The sequence below is a fragment of the Brachycentrus maculatus genome, unplaced genomic scaffold (assembly GCF_059751285.1).
Source record: "Brachycentrus maculatus isolate JH-2025_06_01 unplaced genomic scaffold, ASM5975128v1 h1tg001210l, whole genome shotgun sequence".
Taxonomy (NCBI): domain Eukaryota; kingdom Metazoa; phylum Arthropoda; class Insecta; order Trichoptera; family Brachycentridae; genus Brachycentrus; species Brachycentrus maculatus.
The window spans coordinates 116,309-135,000 of NW_028281895.1; the positions used below are offsets into that span (position 1 = coordinate 116,309).

Consider the following 18,692-nt stretch of genomic DNA (forward strand, 5'->3'; position numbering starts at 1 on the left):
GTCAGACTCCCGCAATCCGCAAACGTAATTTATCGCTCCCTTTGAAATACAGCTCGTCAAATATGTAAACGGATATATTCGCAGATGACATTCCGTAACAGATTTACCTAGTTGATATCATATCGTGTTTTCGCTCAAATTTACATATGACGCGATTTGCGAAACGACGCTGGAGGTACGCGTCATCCATTTTCTACTTTTTCTCGTCGCGAGAGGCAAATGGGTAAGTTTATCTGCACCGCCGCAGCGGGGAAGGAAACAGCGAAAATATTTACTCGTACTGGAGTGCTCTCCGGCTGAAAGTTATTTTGCTCTGTTGAAACATAAATAAGTTTCTTACGTTCGGTAGGGTTTTGTTTGAACAGCTCTTTTCTCCCAACTTTTAAAATCTTCTTTAAGATGGCCGGCGCTAGAAAGTTTCGGGAGTCCCGTATATGTTAACCATTAAATATACACTTTGAACCGTAAAAGTAATGTACGTATATTTGTAAGAAAAATTTCGAGCTTTTCACGTCGAGTTGGTTTTTCTTTTTACTAGAATGGATGTGTATTGCCTAAAAGTGTAAACTTATTTTTGTATGGTATTGTACTATAAAGCTTTTATTACTGATGCCCATTTATTAATTGAATTTAAATGCAGCATTTTTTTATGCCTTAATTTTTTTTAGATAAGGCGAATTGGCCTGGATCAGATGAATAGTGAAACGCTTCCCAATCTCCAAATTCAACCGGCAGTTGAAGAAAAATGGCGAGAAAGACGTTTTTATTCTCTTCTGATATAGTTTTATGGTAAAGTATTACAATGCTGTTAACAACTGAAAACCATTATTGATTCATTAAATTTGAATTAAGTATTACTTTTTTGAGTAAAAACTTTTCAAGCAAGGCAAATTGGTCTATATGGGACGGAAAGTGAATTTGGAGAAAGCTTTTTGCTCTTTTCTTTCAACTGCCGCGGCAGTTGAAAGAAAAGAGTAAGAGAATAAATTTTACTCTTTCTTGGTGTAGTTATTATGTATGATAAAGCATTTTAAGCTATTTACTACTAATGTCTATTTATTCATTATGTTTAAATTCAACATTATATTTTTTTAATAAATCTTTTGAGATACGTTTAAGATACGTTTTGAGATACGTTTTTTTGAGATACATTTATTGGCTCAAATTTTCCAATATATAAGATGCAGAAATACTGGGTAAAAAAATGGATAAAATGGCAATGATTATGAATGATGATTTAACATACACGTAAACTCAAACGTAGCTCAACCATGTGTTAGATTTTTGGATGAAAAATGCATATTAAAATTTAATACTGAAAAAGGTTAGTTTACAACCAAATCAACACGCATCTATAGAGATGCAGAAATTAAAATATTATTTTTGGGTATTTTTTTGTATCATACTTCAGCTATCATAAACCAGTAGTTTATTTCCTTAAATATGAACTCATGGAAATTGATGAATAAAAAAATACTTCGTTCAATAGACAGAGATATTCACAAATTAAATTCCACATGACCATTCTCTAATCCTGAAATGATAAAATGGCCAACAATTAAATGAGAGCAATGAATTTATTCAACTGTGTCACTTTAAATACGCGAAAATCTCATGCATGTATATTTTTTTCGTTAAAAAAAGTGAATTTTCACTTTCTTTATTATTATTTCTGAATAGCCTCAAAATTGAACTGTGCCGCCTACATTTAAATCCATTTAAGTTGATTTTAGAAAAAATGCAAAATTCTCCGGGTAACATTTATGTTTCAAAGATTTGTCTATCTTTAGATAAAATATTATGAAATAGAGAACTTTCCCATTATTTTGGAATATTTTTCAGTATTATAAAAAACACGAGACACAAACCGATAATGACGTCATCTTAATGTTTGACCTATACCCGCTCTCTGATTGGCCGATATGGGTCAGAAGGCAAGTTCCATAAATACAGCAGAATTTGAAATACAATGTATTTTTGTAGGGTTTTCAAGTATATAAATATTTAAAAAAATAAAACCAAAAATTGGCATTCCAATAGAGTGTTTATTTTAAAATCTTATAAAATTGTATCTTGCGGATTTTGAAAGTAGGCGACACAATTACTCAAATATTAAATGTCTAGACTTATTTTTTACATCATAATTTTCTGCATCTATATTTAGATATCAGTAAATAATCTTGATAGCATTAAATCAACTTTAAAAATAGGTCTTGTATTTCGCAATTCTCGGTGATCCACTTACAATATTATCATAATTATAAGTATGAAGTCTCTCGCTCGAAAGATTATGCTCGTCATGATTCATTTATCAGTGTCTACATTAAGCTAAAGCAGCTTATTCTTACTATGCATGTCTTAACCGAAACAAAAATACTCCCCGTTCCCAACGAAATACACTTAATAAAGCTTATTAATATACATAAATCTATATAAACTGAAAGCTCTCGCAAATAGTAGAAAACTTAATGGATCATTTCAAATATTATGTCTAAATAAATCACATTTAATTTTCACCATGTTGTTTTTGTTTTCTCCGTTGTCCAAAGTTTACTCAATCTGAGTGAATACAATGATTTCGTTATAAAAATTAAGTGTTTTTTTTTTTAGTTTTTAAAAGTTGCGAGAACTACAGATATAAGAATATATGCAGTTCTCAAAACCATTCATATGTTTAATATTAATTAAGAAATGTTTCATTTTGTCCCTCAGACAAATGTGTGAAAAATCGTTGTATGATGAAATTAAAAATGAAGATACTAGAAAGAAATGTAAAGCTGGTCTAGAAATAGTGGAAAATATTGAGTAATTATTTTTAAATGACGTATGGACATGTGGAGCGAACGGATAATGAAGAAATTACTAAGAAGGTATAAGTATTTGGCAAATGTCAAATCAAAACTGAATGAGAATGACTTAAATGATTTGGCACGATCAAAAAAGAACCTGAAATCTGGTCTTGTCAAAAATCTACATTTTCGTAGGGCATGTATGACTAGATGTATGGATATGAAAGAAGCTAGGAGTAAGTATCAGGATTAACGAGTGTGGTGTCACATCCTCTGTGCGTACTCTTGCAGGACAATGCGTATGACAAGGCGTAGGCGTAAGGTAGTAGAAGCAACTATTTTTTTCTTAAAAAATAACAGTTATGTTTTCTAACATAAAAATTAGACTTCCAACATTTTGAGTGAGTCCAAATACTTAGGCACAAATCTGGATTACCTCCAACTATAGGAGTATCTTTCATATTATATAAAATTAAATTATTTTCATCTCACCGATAGATGAAGTAAAGTTCTAGTGATTCAAGTACAATGTTTCAAAATTGGTTCACATATATAGAACTTCCAAGAATTTGAATAGTGTGGTTGTCAATAATGGGTAGGATTGGTGAATGTAACATGTGTGTAAAGTAATCACTTAAACCAGACTGTGACGGTCGTCTGCCCCGTAAATGCCCAGACCATATTTTTCTTCATCTTTGATGAGATGTCAATAAATAATATTGAAAAACGATCTCCTGAAAAATCAAGTTTTTTGATATATGACATTGTTGAAAGGAGTAAGCGATATATTAAGTGAAACTTAAGTTTAAAAAAAACGTAAACGTGTTTAAACTAAACAAAGCACTGCGAACATTATTACAAGTAATGATGTCCGTTTTTCCGGAGCATTTGGCCGATTCCCCTCCGGATGCTGTGCCGGAGATGTAACTGATTAATATATCAGTTGGATTTAACTGAGCTTTATCGGCCGCAAGCAGTTGTACGGGCGTATTGAGTTATCGCCGAATGTTTTCCTTTGTGATTTGCTCGCGAGACTGGTATATTGATGGCTCGGTGCATCTGTCTGCCTCAGAGAAATGAAGATAAAATCCAGTTACCCACTCACTTTATCGGTGCGGAACTTTTCAGGCAGTTTATGTGGCCTTGTGATTCTTTGTAACGTTTATTGTAGTTGTTTATTTCTAAGAAATACGAAAATTCGAATCTTATGGTTTCACATAAACTTTCATAACGGTCTTACGTGGATTCCAAGTTTCGAATATATCTATATGGATTGTGTTTCGTTCAAAGAAAACGAAAATGTATGCTATTATTTTTTAGGCCACGCATTTCAGTGGCTCGTTTTAGAAACACCAAAATTATAGTTTAATAAATTATAATAAAATAATAATAAAATGTTTTCTGAGAGCCAAGTATTTCTTGTATTTTATATTAACACTATTATTCTAGTTCTACTTATAAAACCTATATACCCTTTACTATGACTAAATTATATTGCATACCCACACACAGGCCATGCCTTTGTGGGATTTTTTTGTGTTCATTTTTATATTTTATTAATATTTTTTGTATTTGAATTTATGTTATGTAATGCAAAAGAATTTAAAATAAAGAAAAAAAAGTTTTTTTTTTAAAAACATTATCCTTATCTTTCATCGTTCACTTTGTGTAACACCACTTTAATTAACACTAATTTGTGACTACCGGTTTCGGAATAATCTTTCCAAAATTAGGTCATTAATATAAAATTATTACGGTCTGACATTTAAACAAAAATTCAATTTTGACAGCAGGAAGGAAAACAAATTAATCAAAATGGGAAATTTTTTAAAAAGTGAACTTGAAGTTAAATTTAGTTTGGTATTTATTATGGGTTGGTCTTCATTATTTGCTTTTCATAAAGTGAACGATGAATGATAAGGAGAGTGTTATATTACCGTACCACAATGTTAATAATGCTTTTAATATACAAAATAAACAACATATTCCCTTAATGCTATCGTTTTCAGTTATAATGATCTAGAATAATGTTTTCTGTCACAATATAATGATTATAATGATCAAGAGTTAAATCTATGAATATTGTAAAACAGATTGTATTTTTTTCCTTTTTTGTGGATATATTAGGTTAAAATAGATAAAAACAATAAAACAATGTATGTAAAAAGAAATTCACCTATAAGACACACAAGCTGGCTAATTACCGTATACAATTTATGTAATTAAAAAAATATATTAAAATAAAAAATAAAATACGACTTTTATTTATGCAGAATATTTAAGAATCGCTTAGCTGAAAAAATCCCCCATATATTGGCCGATGTCAGCAAAAAGGCAAGTCCACTCTGCCCAAAGGACCGGGGTCCATCAGCTGAAGGGTCCTTGAAAGGACTAAACTTTTTGTCCTCGTGATGAATACAGGTCCTGGGCACGTGACACCGTGCTTCAGGTGACTTTCTGTCAAATCAAGTACCCTCCGGCTGACATTAATACTGTATTATTTATTGATTTGGCATTAAATTTGTGGAATGACAGGTTAATTATTAAATATTAAATCCTAGTTTTACTCCACTAATTGAGTGATATTTCACAAGAATGGTGTAGAAAACTGCAAATGTTTTCATTCACAAGTGATCACAAAAACTGCTGTGATTTTTTGTGATCACATGTTTGTGAAAACATTTGTTATTTTCAAAATTAGTCGTGCGAAATAAAACTCAATAAATGGTCAAATACAAGTGTTTTTTGCTATAATCAACATAAATTTATCGCTACCTCAAAAAGGGAGAATTCATCGTTTCAAACTATTCTCAAACTTTTCGCAATAACAATACAAAATTCAATTAAAAAAATTAAATCACTTGTTCAAGGCCGCCTCTAAAATAATATAAAAAAATGATTTTAATAACTTACTTCCATATCTCAAATTTGGATTTCGTTGAAAAACATATGTTGAGATATCAAATGAAATTAGCTTTTAAGTTAATTTAAATATTTTTTTGGTGTTTTAAGCTGCCCAAAACAAAATCAGTTACTCTCAAGTGATAGTCGACGTCAGGGAGACCAGACATAATACGCACAAAAGAATAAAAAAACAACTCAAAATACCATTTTTTCTTAATTTTATCGATATTTTATTAGTAATCAAATTAAATACCAAAATATTTTTTACTAATGTATATATGTGTGTGGATTGTGTGTGTAATTTTTTGTAACCAAAATATTTTTTTACTATTTACCAAATTAATAACCAAAATAATTTTCACTCGTGTATGTATGTATTAGGATTGTGTGTGTAATTTTTCGTAACCGAAATCTTAGGGTTTCTTTTTCGGGTGAAATCTCTAAGGGGAATGCGAAAGCAAAATACTATGCCTGTTTTATTGAAAATGTCACAGCAACATCCGCCAAGTGTATTCGTTAGATACTTTAAATATGTATGTACGAATATGTAGCACACCCCGTTATACCACGTGAATATATAATACAGTACATGTTCATGACGCCTTAGAGAAAAGCAACAAATTCACTTTGTGCGGGAAGAAAAATATTTCCAATTATTTCATTTATTTTATGTGAAAAAATTTAAATAAAATGTTACATTCTGTATTTGAAAATATGTACATCAAATTTTCTTTGAGAAATAAACACTTATTGTTTTTAACCACTTATATTTTTAGTATTTTTTTTCCGGTTACAAATCGGTTACAAAAAGTACTTTGCCATCTTCAGAGATGGATATGTACTGATGGAGTACCCCTGAAGATGACACGGTGTTTGTTAAAATGAATGTGGAGAAAATAGCAAAAAATAAAAGTGGTTAAAAACAAGGTTTGCTTTTTTTTAATTCTATGTTTATAAAATGTCCCATAAAGTATCATAAAAAATATTTAAGAAAAATAATACTAAAAATATTTTTTTGACGCCTGTTTTTTAAAGCCAGTTGCAGATTTGTCTACATTTTGTGAAACTTTAGATTTAGTATTTTATCCAAACTATTTATTTACACAATATATACATAAGTATGCATATCATATTACAGATATCTCAACACATTGACATTTCTAATGAATAGTAAATATTTACGTCCTTTTCATTTAAGTATGTTTCACTTTTTAGAATAATAAACACATACTCAAAGATCCTATAAATATAATAAAATGATTAATGTGAAGTTTTTGCATCCGATATGGTAATATGTCCCAAGAGTGCAGTACTGCAAGTATTCAATTTGTAACCAATGTGCAGAGGAACGATAAATAAGATGTCTTTCTTTTTACTATCGATATTACTTAAACGTCTCAGCCGTAAATTACAATAGCCTTTGTAATATTTCAATTTAATGCCCCTCCGCAAAGCTTCCATTTTCAAGGAAAGCTATCAAAGTAAAGTTATGGATTAAAGATCTATAAGTTTTCATTCATTTTTAAACATCCACTTTGATATCCCTGGAAGGATTATGTATTCCAAAGATTACTTTGAATTTTTGCAATCTCATATCGGAAACAAGTTTGAACTTGCTAAAGTTGGAATCCGTTTAAAGGATTTTTATAACACGTTAAGTACACTTTGTATTACTTAAGAAGACTTTGTCTTGAAAAGACGGACTTCAGCTAAATTTCAAAAAAATTATGTCAAAAGATTCGTTGAGTGATTACATCATCAAATATGTACGATATTTTTTTCAAATTTTTCAAGTACATACATTCACATTTTTTTTAAATTCTTATTACCAAAATATCTTAGGTTGAAAAATTTGTAATGTAAAAGCAAAAAGGACCACGTTGCCAATATGAATATTTTCAACTTGTAAAAAACTGTTTAATTTCTACTTCAAACAAAAATAGAATTTCAAAGGTGAAACCACTTTTTTGCAATTAAAATATTTAAAAAGAGGGATGAAGTTGTTTTTAGTATACTCATAATAATAAAGAAACAATTGTTTTTAACTATCGATTTTTTTTATGAAAACAATATTTACATAATATTTCACGTTAAATACGTTTTAAGATTATAATAATAATAATAAAATTGGATAACTTATATAGCGCCATTTTCGTAAAAAAATACCTCAAGGGCGCTTCACGGTGAATGAATTGGGGAAAATATTATGGTGGAAATGATTTAGAAAACAAATGTGTTTTTAGTCTTTTTCTAAAGATCATCTCACTCTCACTATTTCTAACCATTGGTGGAAGAGCATTCCACGCCGTCGGTCCTGCAACAGCAAAGGCACGCTCGCCAAATTTAGTGCGTTGCTTGCGAGCTGGTAAGATAACTTTGCCCATTGCAGATGTTGTAGCCGATCGAAGCGTGAGACGTCTATCAACCAATTCATCTGGAATACACAGTTCCTTAAGATACTCTGGAGCCATATTGTGTATTGATTTATACATGAGTAGGCAGAGTTTATACTCAACCCTTTCGGGAAAGCGTAACCAGTGGAGTTTATGAAGTAGTGGGGTGATGTGACTGAATTTAGAAATTCCAAAAATTAGTCTCGCTGCTGCGTTTAACACTGATTGCAGTCGAGTCATTTTATTGTTTGGTAGACCCGTGTATATACCGTTACAATAATCTACTCTCTTATGTTTATGTATTTTAATTTAAAATTATATTCCTTCAATAGTTGGGAAGATTATTAAATAAGTAAAAACAACATTATGTTTTCGACGATGAACACAGCATAATTTAAACATTAAACAAATTTAAAAAATCGTTTTAAATCTTAAAACCTAGCCTTTTCTTATCACGTTATTATTAATTGATTTCATATAAGTTATTTTTCTGAACAGGTGGTTCACTGGAGGGAAAATACATTTATTCTTGTTAAATATATTTTGTACTTGTATAATTTATATATTTTGGAAAAATTCAATATAAATTTTTTGATTTTTCAATTATAATATATATAAAATGCATTTTCAGTCAAACCTGACGTTATAATGTTCAAAGTTATTTATTTCCGAAAATAAAGTCAACCGTTTCATCATAATATAATAATGTATAACTTATTAAATACGTAATGAAAATTAATAATTAATTTCTTTTTTGATATTTCAACTATCATTTTTATTTGTAAAGTATATAATTTACATTAAAAAAATATCTCAAAAAAGAATTGATATATCTTAAATTTGTATCTAGTGTAGTAAATGTAACATAATATACAATATAACTATTTTCTAAAAAATATTGTTTTGAATGGACCACATAAGGGTTGATAGTTTCACCAGGCCACTGAGTCGATATATTTAATGGCAAAGGCAATACCTTTTCACAGTAAAGCTATCTTTTTATAAATGGTTCTTTAGACTTTATACTGATCCTACTTTTCTTCTTCACTGATTTGAAAAAAAATCCTCGAAGCTTTTACTCAACCAATTTCTATCACAATTATCCTTGTAGTTTACAAAAGAAAATACCTATGTGTATTTTTACTATATAAAAAATATAATTATAACATTTGTAATAAAAATAATTGTGATTTTATCATGATGCAATTTGATTTATATTTTTTAATAATGGAAATAATCAGCAGGTATACATGAGCTTATCCGTAAATGTGAAAGAGGCGAAAAATGTTTATTAAGTCCGGTGTAGCGTTCTTTACTCTCTTCCTATCCCAAAAAAAAATTGACGTGATAATTAGTCACTTGTTCACAAAACATTTAGGTGTGTTCAAATCCTTGTTCACAAATCAGGGTTTCTCCGCTCCATTCTCCACATTTTTTTAGAAATCTATGTATTTACAAATTCTATGACCTGTCTAAGCCCTGTAAATACCCAGACTCCTATATTCTTCTTCATCTATGTTTACAGTTAATTATACTTTTAACAAAAGCAGCCTTACTTTTCAGCTTAATTTTTACTTTTGACGGTATTCAGAATGGTGATTTAACCAAAAATATATGGGACTCTGAAATATAGAATTGAGTAATATATTTCGTATTTTTTTATACTTCATAAAAATTATTTTTTTTTATGATGTTTACTCTTTTATAAATAATGACAAATAATTTTGGGTCACAAAGTATAATTTTCAATGATAATTATTTTTTTTATTTTTAAATAACATAAATACATACAAATTGACGAATATTGAATAATCACACTTTTTTTGAAAAGGTTAAATTCATTGTTTCAAAGCATTCAATTCTTATCACTTCATATTCATGAGTATTCACAATAAGCATATATAAAACCTGTGATAGTATTTAGTTATTGAGAAAAAATATCGAATTAAATTATACGCTTTTTCATACTGCTGAATTATAAAATACAATAGATTATTTGAAAAATATATACTAAAAATAACAACAACATACACACATGTTTACACGTATCTTCGGAAGCCTGTGAGGTTATTAGTATTGATCCAAAAATCTGTAAGTGTTTGAGAATACATACATAACATATAAAGTATACGTTATTACGTTATATCATACCATGGCTTACCAAACTGTGCGTTACAATTTATACAGGATGGCGCAAAACTAATCACCCTATCCGAAGATGTTATAATTTTTGCAAATGGTATTGCACGTCAATTATATTTGAAATTTGTAAACTAAACAGCTGCAGTATATAAAAAAAATAGTATGGCGCAAAAAGGATCATCTGATTTTGTTTTTCAATAAAAAATTACTAAATAAAAAAATCGTTTTAAGCGATGGTAATTTTTATTTCGACCTTTATTTTTTTCCGTTAGGTGAAAAAAGATGATTCCGTCGAGAGGCTGCCGCCAGTGTTGATGTTCATTTGTGTCCGTTTTATTTTTTTTTGTATACTATAGCTGTTTGGTTTACAAATGTCATAAATTATTGACGTACGACGCCATTTGAAAATATGATAACATCTTCTGATAAGGTGATTAATTTTGTTAATTGATTCGGCAGTCACTTTGTGGTAAAATCTATACATTTTTAATTAATGTTTTACTAAATAAATACCACTATTTTCTTAAAACACGTCATAGTACATTTTAAGAAAAAGTGATATTTACAAAGTAAAACATTAATCAAAAATGATTACTTTTGTGCTACCCTGTACCTATGTAATATACGTAGTACGTACATCGTAAATCTATTATTCGATACCTCTTAAAGGTAAACATTTAAATTTTTGGGTTTCTCAAAGTTATGTTAAGTTAGTTACTTGAAGATATTATCGACTTCTTCAGATAAATTATGCTCTAATATACCAACGAACTAAACGCAAAGTGTTCTACATACATTTTAGTTTACAAAAATATATAATTTTCAATTACAATTTTACTTAATAAATAATCCAAATTTTAATTTAAAAGTGGATCAGTATTGATAATAAACGTATATCATTAATAAAAAAAATATTCTAAAAAAATACAAAAAAATTAAATTAAATATGGGTAGATATTATTATAAATTGAGCTAGTGGTTAGTCCGCCCACATAAAGCAATGGTTAGCGCGTTTAGAAACTGTGCTGGAGAGCTATGGATTTGATCTCTGGAAGGGGGAGGTTAAAAAAAATACTTATAACTCTTATATTTATTTATTGTTGATTTGTAGGGTTTGTTATTTATGTTCAGACCATTTTTCCATGGATGTAATCAAACACAATAAAAAATCAAAAGACACAATAAAAAATATAACTAACACAACGCATGATACCTCAGTTGTTCATATTTAGCATCTGACGTATAAGTCTACAGCCTATTTTATCGTTTTGTTTCGTTGTGTTTACATTGCTCTCTTTTTCTCTATTCCTGTGCAAGATATATCTCTCTTTTTACGATATATCTTTCTTCTCTCTTATGTAACAAAATGTGCCTAATAAACGTGATGCATCCTTGAAATTTCACTCTCGACATTTGTCTGACTATCGATTATCGAAGGATATATATATATAAATATATTTATATAAATATATATATACATATATATATATTTATATATATATATATATATATATATATATATATATATATATATATATATATATATATATATATATATATATATATATATATATATATATATATATATATATATATATATATATATATATATATATATATATATATATATATATATATATATATATATATATATATATATATATATATATATATATATATATATATATATATATATATATATATATATATATATATATATATATATATATATATATATATATATATGAGTTCTTTTTTTAAAAAAGTGGACATCTTTGTCTCACTTATAGATATCACTACTAAAAATTCTAATGATTCTTATACAATGATTCAAAATTGGATCGTAAATATAGAAATTTCAAAATTTCATTTCAATTTTGAGTATTGTGGTTGTCAATCATGGTTATAATTGGTGAATGTTACACGTGTGTAATGTGATCACTTAAACCAGCCTATGACGGTCGTACTCCCCGTAAATGCCCAGATTTCCATATTTTTCATATTTATTGAGATGTCATGAAATAAAACGCAGATAGTACACTACGATAAGGGATCGTCGTCACAATCCTTTTATCGTCCTTGGAGCTTGAACAAAGATGGAGCCTCCTATTCGAATGTTCTAAATAAACATAGCGTACGTCTCCAATAACAATGTTCTGAATAATATCTTCATACTCTCAAATTATAATAACATCGTAATGAAATACGTGTAACAATAATATTTCATATTTGATACGACGTAATAAATTCGTATATTCAATTTTCTAAGGATCCTCCTAATTTTGTATTTTATTAAATATTAATTATCTTTTACCTTTTTGTATAAGCAATCTAAGTGAATGTGGCCAAAATGCGACCTCTCCGATGAATGTGCGTCAAAACAATGTATGATAGATGTTCGAATGGTGATTCAAGAAAGAAATGTAAGGCTGAGATTATCAACAAAATTAAGAAATACGTGTTGTAATGGTTTGGATACGTGAATCGAATATGTGAATAAAGAATAATTAAATAAACTTATGAGGCAAATGTCGTTGGAAATAGAAGCAGTGAAAGACCGAAGAAAACTCGGCGTGATCAAGTATTTCAAACACTTAAAGGTGGTCAACTTAGAAATAGGAATAATTCATGGATGTGTTTGAGGAGATCTATGCATGCGGAACAGGCGTAGTTTGTTGCAAAGACAATGCAGTATGGCGTTCTATTCTCTTTTTGTACCCCTGCGGTAAGGCAGAATAGCTTGTTATGTATTGATTTGGCATTAGTTTTGCTGAATAAAATGATGATAATTTCAGTTTAGAAATAAAACATTCCTTTTAGATTTCTTTAAAGTTTATTTATGTAAAAACGACTAGTTTCGAGAACTACAGATGTTCTCGAAAAAAGTGGTGTTTACGTTAATAAACTCAAAAGTGGTATAATCAAAGCTTTTTTTTTTAAATCATCGATTTAACGATATTATCCTTTCTCAATTTATGAAGGTCCGACGGCTTGAGTCAAACGTAAGGAGCTCGGGGAGGCTGGAGGAATATTGAATCATAAATTTGCATACCCTACTTTAGACGCTGCAGCGCGTGCACATTTCACGCTAGTATATGAGGGATAACTGTCATAGAACCAACTTATTCCAGCTCCCATATGCGAGATTCAAACTCTTGCACGGAGCCCAATATTGAAAATTACAAGAACGTGGAATCCGAGCGATATTGGAAATTATAATATCCATTATACGTTACTTTAAAACCTTATTAGACAGTAAGATGTGAATTGAAAACCATATATTCATTTTATCGCCGCGAGTAACACGTTTTGCATACGTCGTTGGCAGGGTATTGAGCAGAAGGTATGGCTAATATCCAGCGTTGTGTGTTTCCTTCTTTTTTATCTCTGAGACACAGATGCGTACCTAATAGGTTTGCGATGTAGAATCGCTTATCACGCGTCATAAAGAATTGACGAGAATTTACATGTTTTGCCATTTTCCAGACTCCACTTATTTCTACCTGAGAGAAATTCTATTAATAAACGCGGAAAAATATAATATTTTGCCATAAGATTCAATATTTGATACAAATTAATTTTTTTATCCATATTTGCGTCCTATGTGGAGTAAATGGAGTTCACAAACTGCTTCCAGGATCTTTTGGCAGCTGCCAACTCTCTTACATCTTCCTGATTTGGGAGCTCAAAGCTCTGGACAGCAGAGGATGTTAACCTGATGCCTTGTAAAAGAGGCTAGTTTAAGTCAGGATCTTGGGAGAATCATGTAAAATTCTTGGCTTGCCAACTTTATTACCTTTTCTTGGCGACAATTGTGACCTTAAAATATTGTGTCCCATGCCGTATTTCCCCGTTCCTCACTAAGTCAAACAACCGTACTCCTTAATTTCTTCGCAGGTAATCTTTTCTTAAAACTACGTATACGACTGCTATGGGCTTTTGCAATGTGCCACGTTTTATAGCCGTTTAGAGAATAGAAACGATGCAGGCATTATATAAGTGGAATTTTCTCTTCATCGAATGCAAATCCAATATCTAGACTGCCTTTATACTGTTGAATGCGTTGCCCGCAAGCCCTAACTCAGTTTTTTTGTGAAAGCTGCCATTTTCTGTTATGTGTTCTCTCAAACATTCTTCCAAATACTCTCGACTCTCTCGATAAGCCGGTTACTCAACGTCAATCAAAGGTTGCTGACGTTGCAACATTAAAAAATTGCTTTATTTTTAACCAACATCAATGTTATTAATTTTTCGACCGTTGTTTTTTTCTAACATAGTGTAGGAGTAAAGAGATATTTTTTTTAAATGGGTATTGTAATGTTGTTTCATATTATTTTTATTTTATTAGCCTTTGCAGTGAAGTAGTCAGCACGTTTAGCTACCGCGCTGGAGGTGATGGGTTCGATTTCAAAGGAGGTCAAAATAAAAAGTAATTTTCCGCTCCTATATTTATTTAATATTTCCCTGGATTAATAGTTAAAATGCACCACTCTCTACCTTTCCTTTATATATGTATCAATCAAGATAACGCTTCTTCTACACGGTGCAGGGCTCTACGGACCATTGGGAGCAGATCAGTGTTTAACCAAGGATAAAATTGATAGAAAAACAAGGTTTTGTAAATAAAAAACAACAATCGTTATGCTTTTATTTTATTTTATTTTTGTAATATTTACAGGTAACGAATTAATTATCCTAGGTTTTATTTAATTATCTTACAACTTAAAGTATGTGATAAAATATTTATGATAGATTTCGTGTATTCAATTTTATGACGATAACAATAATAAAAACTCACGTAATCTGTCATAAAGAGACCCGTAAATATGATAATTTACATACATTTCAGCTTCTTCCACTAATATACAGTCTCCACGTGGACAGCATTAATGCTCGAAATTAAACGACTTTCTTTTTTAGGTCGCTTAATTAAATCATCCTCATTTATCTATAATATTTTCATTTGATATTTATTTTTATTTGGCGAATGTTATTTTGTAGGAGTAAAATATTTTCACTTCGAACTAAACAGATTCTTTTTAGTGTCACCTCGATAGAAGGAAGTGCAGTGTGATTCTGCTGTGAATGGCCAAAAGAGCCAGAAGTTTTGCTATGTGTCTCGCACTGCTCGATTGACCAGCTGATCCGGTTTGCATTGCTGCTGGAATTTCTCCTGTAAAAATAATCATGACATAAAGATAAAATCAATTGATTCGGACTACTAAACGAAACATAAAAAATCAGAACAAATTAGATTTTACACTGTGAAATAAAATTTATTTTTTAAACATATTTACAAATTTTAATGATATGCTAATGCATTGTAAAAAAAGTCGTAACATATAGAAAGTTGTAGTGCATAATTATAAGATGTAAAGATATCAAAATTAATTTAATAAATAAAGAAAAATTGTATTGTACATAATATTAATATAATAAACATAACAGAAATATTTTCTTGAATGTTTTTCGCATATACTTTGTGGGACATTTTGTAAACTTTGTAAAATAAAACAACTTTGTTTTAACCACTTTTTTATTGGTACGCTTTATATTTTCATATGGTGTATGGAGTGCGTGGAAGTTTATAGTGAGCGAAGGGTAATTAACTTTGAGTATTTCAATGTTTTAGAATTTATTCCATAAACCCTGAGGATGACAAGGTCGATTCTTGTCGAAACCGGTTGGATAAAGTGTACCAATAAAAAGGTGGTTAAAACAAAGTTGTTTTATTTTATCAAGTTAAACAAAAATAGTTTCTAAAGCAATTTACATTAAAATGTTTAATTATTTTTTCCTTAATAATTTCATAAAATCTAATAAAAAATAAAACCGCATTTCTTATATCACAAAAATACTCCTTAAAAAGTGTTCACAAAAATACGCTATTTGTTGTACAAGTATAAAAAAAAATTAGTTCATATACTAGTATGAAAAACAAACAAAATGCTGATAAATTTCAGTAATTTGTCATCATAAGTTAAAAATGTTTTATTTAATCCTTGGATAAAGTGTGAAGTTTAAAAAATATATATGTAGTTAAGTTTTTTTAAATTAAAACCTTTTAATCAAATTATGAAATTAATAATTGTAGTTTAAACCTCGACTAAGATTCAATCTTCCAAATTAAGATACGCAGCATAGCAGATATTGTTTCCGCAAGATTAACACTTTTATTTAACAACTTTTTTACAACAGGATTTTATTTGTCTTTTTTTCACTTAATGAGCTAAACTTTTGAAAAGGCCTGGGGCTGAATCGGAATAGCCGTTAAAAAAGTCTCTAAATATCGGAGAAAAGGCCAAATTAAATATTAAAATTATTTTATAACTTCCGTTATGTTAACTCTCGATTCAACGCTTCTGAAAGTATCTAAGTTCTGAAAGGCTACTTTACGTCTACTTAAACAGATAAAGGAAAAATAATTTAACTGCAATTTTTTATATCCAGACATATTGCATAGCGTGAATTTTAACTTTTTATTAATGCCTATCTAAGGAATATTCGTCATACTATAATGAAACCACCTTGTTGTCATTGTTAATATTATCTTATGGTTTTAAAAATCGACAGCAAAAAAAATAACGATTTTTATATTATTCTCAATATTATTAATATTTAAAGCTTTATATATAGTTAATAATGATTTTTTGATCTGCGCTCATTTAATTTTTAAAGTTTTTTGTATTTATTTTCAACAAGCTATATGTACTTGGTCATGCGTCACTGTGGCTCAGTCTAGTAATATAGAAAAAAAATTAAAAGCAGACACATTTGTAATATGATTATATTCTTATGTATTAAGCAAAAAAAGTTAAGGGAAAATGTGTGTTCTAAAAAATATTTCTATTTTTATCTATCACAGATAAAAATAAAATCACGCGCGTATTCAAATGCAAAATTGTGTTAAAATTTCAAAGCACATTTACAATTCAATTTAAATATGAAGATAAAGTAACCGTGGCGAAAAAAACAAGACTTATTTGTGAAAAGTCTTTTGATCTACGTCTTCATCTATCACCCCTAAAGGCATTCATTTAATATTATTTACTAAATTCATACAGTTTTTTAATGGTTTATGTTATAATATATAAAAACTGAATATTTTAACATATAACTGTGTAAATTTCGAGTGATGATACAGTGAAAGTTTAAAATGTAAAAAAGGGGAGTGACAGCCTTTGAAATATTCTAGGATATAAGAAACGTTGATGTAACAACATGATGGATTGAAAGGCAGAGTGAAAAGCTGAAACGATGTAGGAATAAGAATAATCTCAAAAATCTTGTTTATATTCGCCAGTAAACAAGGGAGATATGGATATTTTTTTTATATTTTTTAACTAATGATAAAAAATATGATAAATTAAAAAGCTTCTTAAAAAGCGTTTAAAAAGCAGTTGTGATTAATTGAATGATAAATATCTAAAATATTTAGAATAAACTCTTAAATAAACAGGAAATATCTTTGTTTGTATATTTGTTTTATTTTTTTTATTTTTTTTAATTAATTTAGGATGTGGACGTTTGAAATACAAAATTTTGTTAACAATTTTGGGTTCCTCCGATTAAGAGTTATTCTTTCATATTTAGTATCTAACAAAGATGAACAATAATTTATTATTCTGTTTATTTATAGGGCTTACGGCTTCAAATCTACCGTTGAAACTACCACGAACTCAAATATGAATTCAGGTGAGAATTATTGCACACTCGTTTGAATGAATTCTAAATTTTTGAGTATTGTGGTGGTCTGTCGTAAGTAGTATGATGACAGATCGTAAGACCTGTTAATACTCAGATATCCATATTATTCTTCATATTTTTTGAGCTGTCAAAAATGTAAAAATAGCCCCTTAGTGGAGAAGCCCAGATTTGTGAATAGGAATTTTGACACACCCAAAATGTTGCATGTAAAACTTTCACATCCTATGTTTAAAGAAAGAAATTATATGAAAAACCTCTCATACCTCCGAAACCATAGCACTTTTCACAAAAGCTTAGTGATCAAAATTGTTTACAATAACATCCCTTATCACCCATTTCACATAAATGTACCAACCATTTTGCGGTCACACATGTAACATATACTGTATGTAACTACAATAAAAGATGTATTGTCAGTACCATTTAGAACGTGGACTCTCACGCTGGCCAGCTCGGCGTTGGACGGACTACACGAGTACTTGCCGGAATCCGATATGGCAGCATTCTGAATGAGGAGTCGGGATGTTGTGACTTCACCCTTCTCCGTTACGACGGAAACCCCACCTCTTGTGGAGTCGTAACTGATCACCTGTCAAATAAACATTTCCTCATTATCAAAACACATTGTAACATTACTATCTACAATATATACTATAATGTAACTATTCCAGACTTCGAGCGAAGTCAATGGAGAACGTGTATTTTTTTAATTAACTGTAAATACATATTTGATCACACGCCTAATTAAAACGTTTAA

At 29.4% G+C, this 18,692-nt stretch overlaps 2 protein-coding genes across 2 annotated transcripts in view; one reads left to right on the top strand and one right to left on the bottom strand.

Annotated features, from left to right (window-relative positions):
* The window catches only part of LOC148299286 (uncharacterized), a 79,499-nt gene extending 65,557 nt beyond the window's left edge, over window positions 1-13,942 (top strand). Inside the window, exon 3 of the mRNA XM_088276233.1 lies at window positions 13,866-13,942. Coding sequence (XP_088132359.1) covers window positions 13,866-13,942 — 77 coding nt within the window. The remainder of the gene's footprint in view (window positions 1-13,865) is intronic.
* Window positions 13,943-14,867: 925 nt separating this feature from the next.
* Window positions 14,868-18,692, bottom strand: part of LOC148299287 (zwei Ig domain protein zig-8-like) — a gene marked incomplete at its 5' end in the record, with an annotated part of 13,743 nt that continues 9,918 nt past the window's right edge. The window contains 2 exons of the mRNA XM_088276234.1: window positions 14,868-15,401; window positions 18,356-18,524. Of these exons, the coding sequence (XP_088132360.1) occupies window positions 15,274-15,401; window positions 18,356-18,524 (297 nt within the window). The remainder of the gene's footprint in view (window positions 15,402-18,355; window positions 18,525-18,692) is intronic.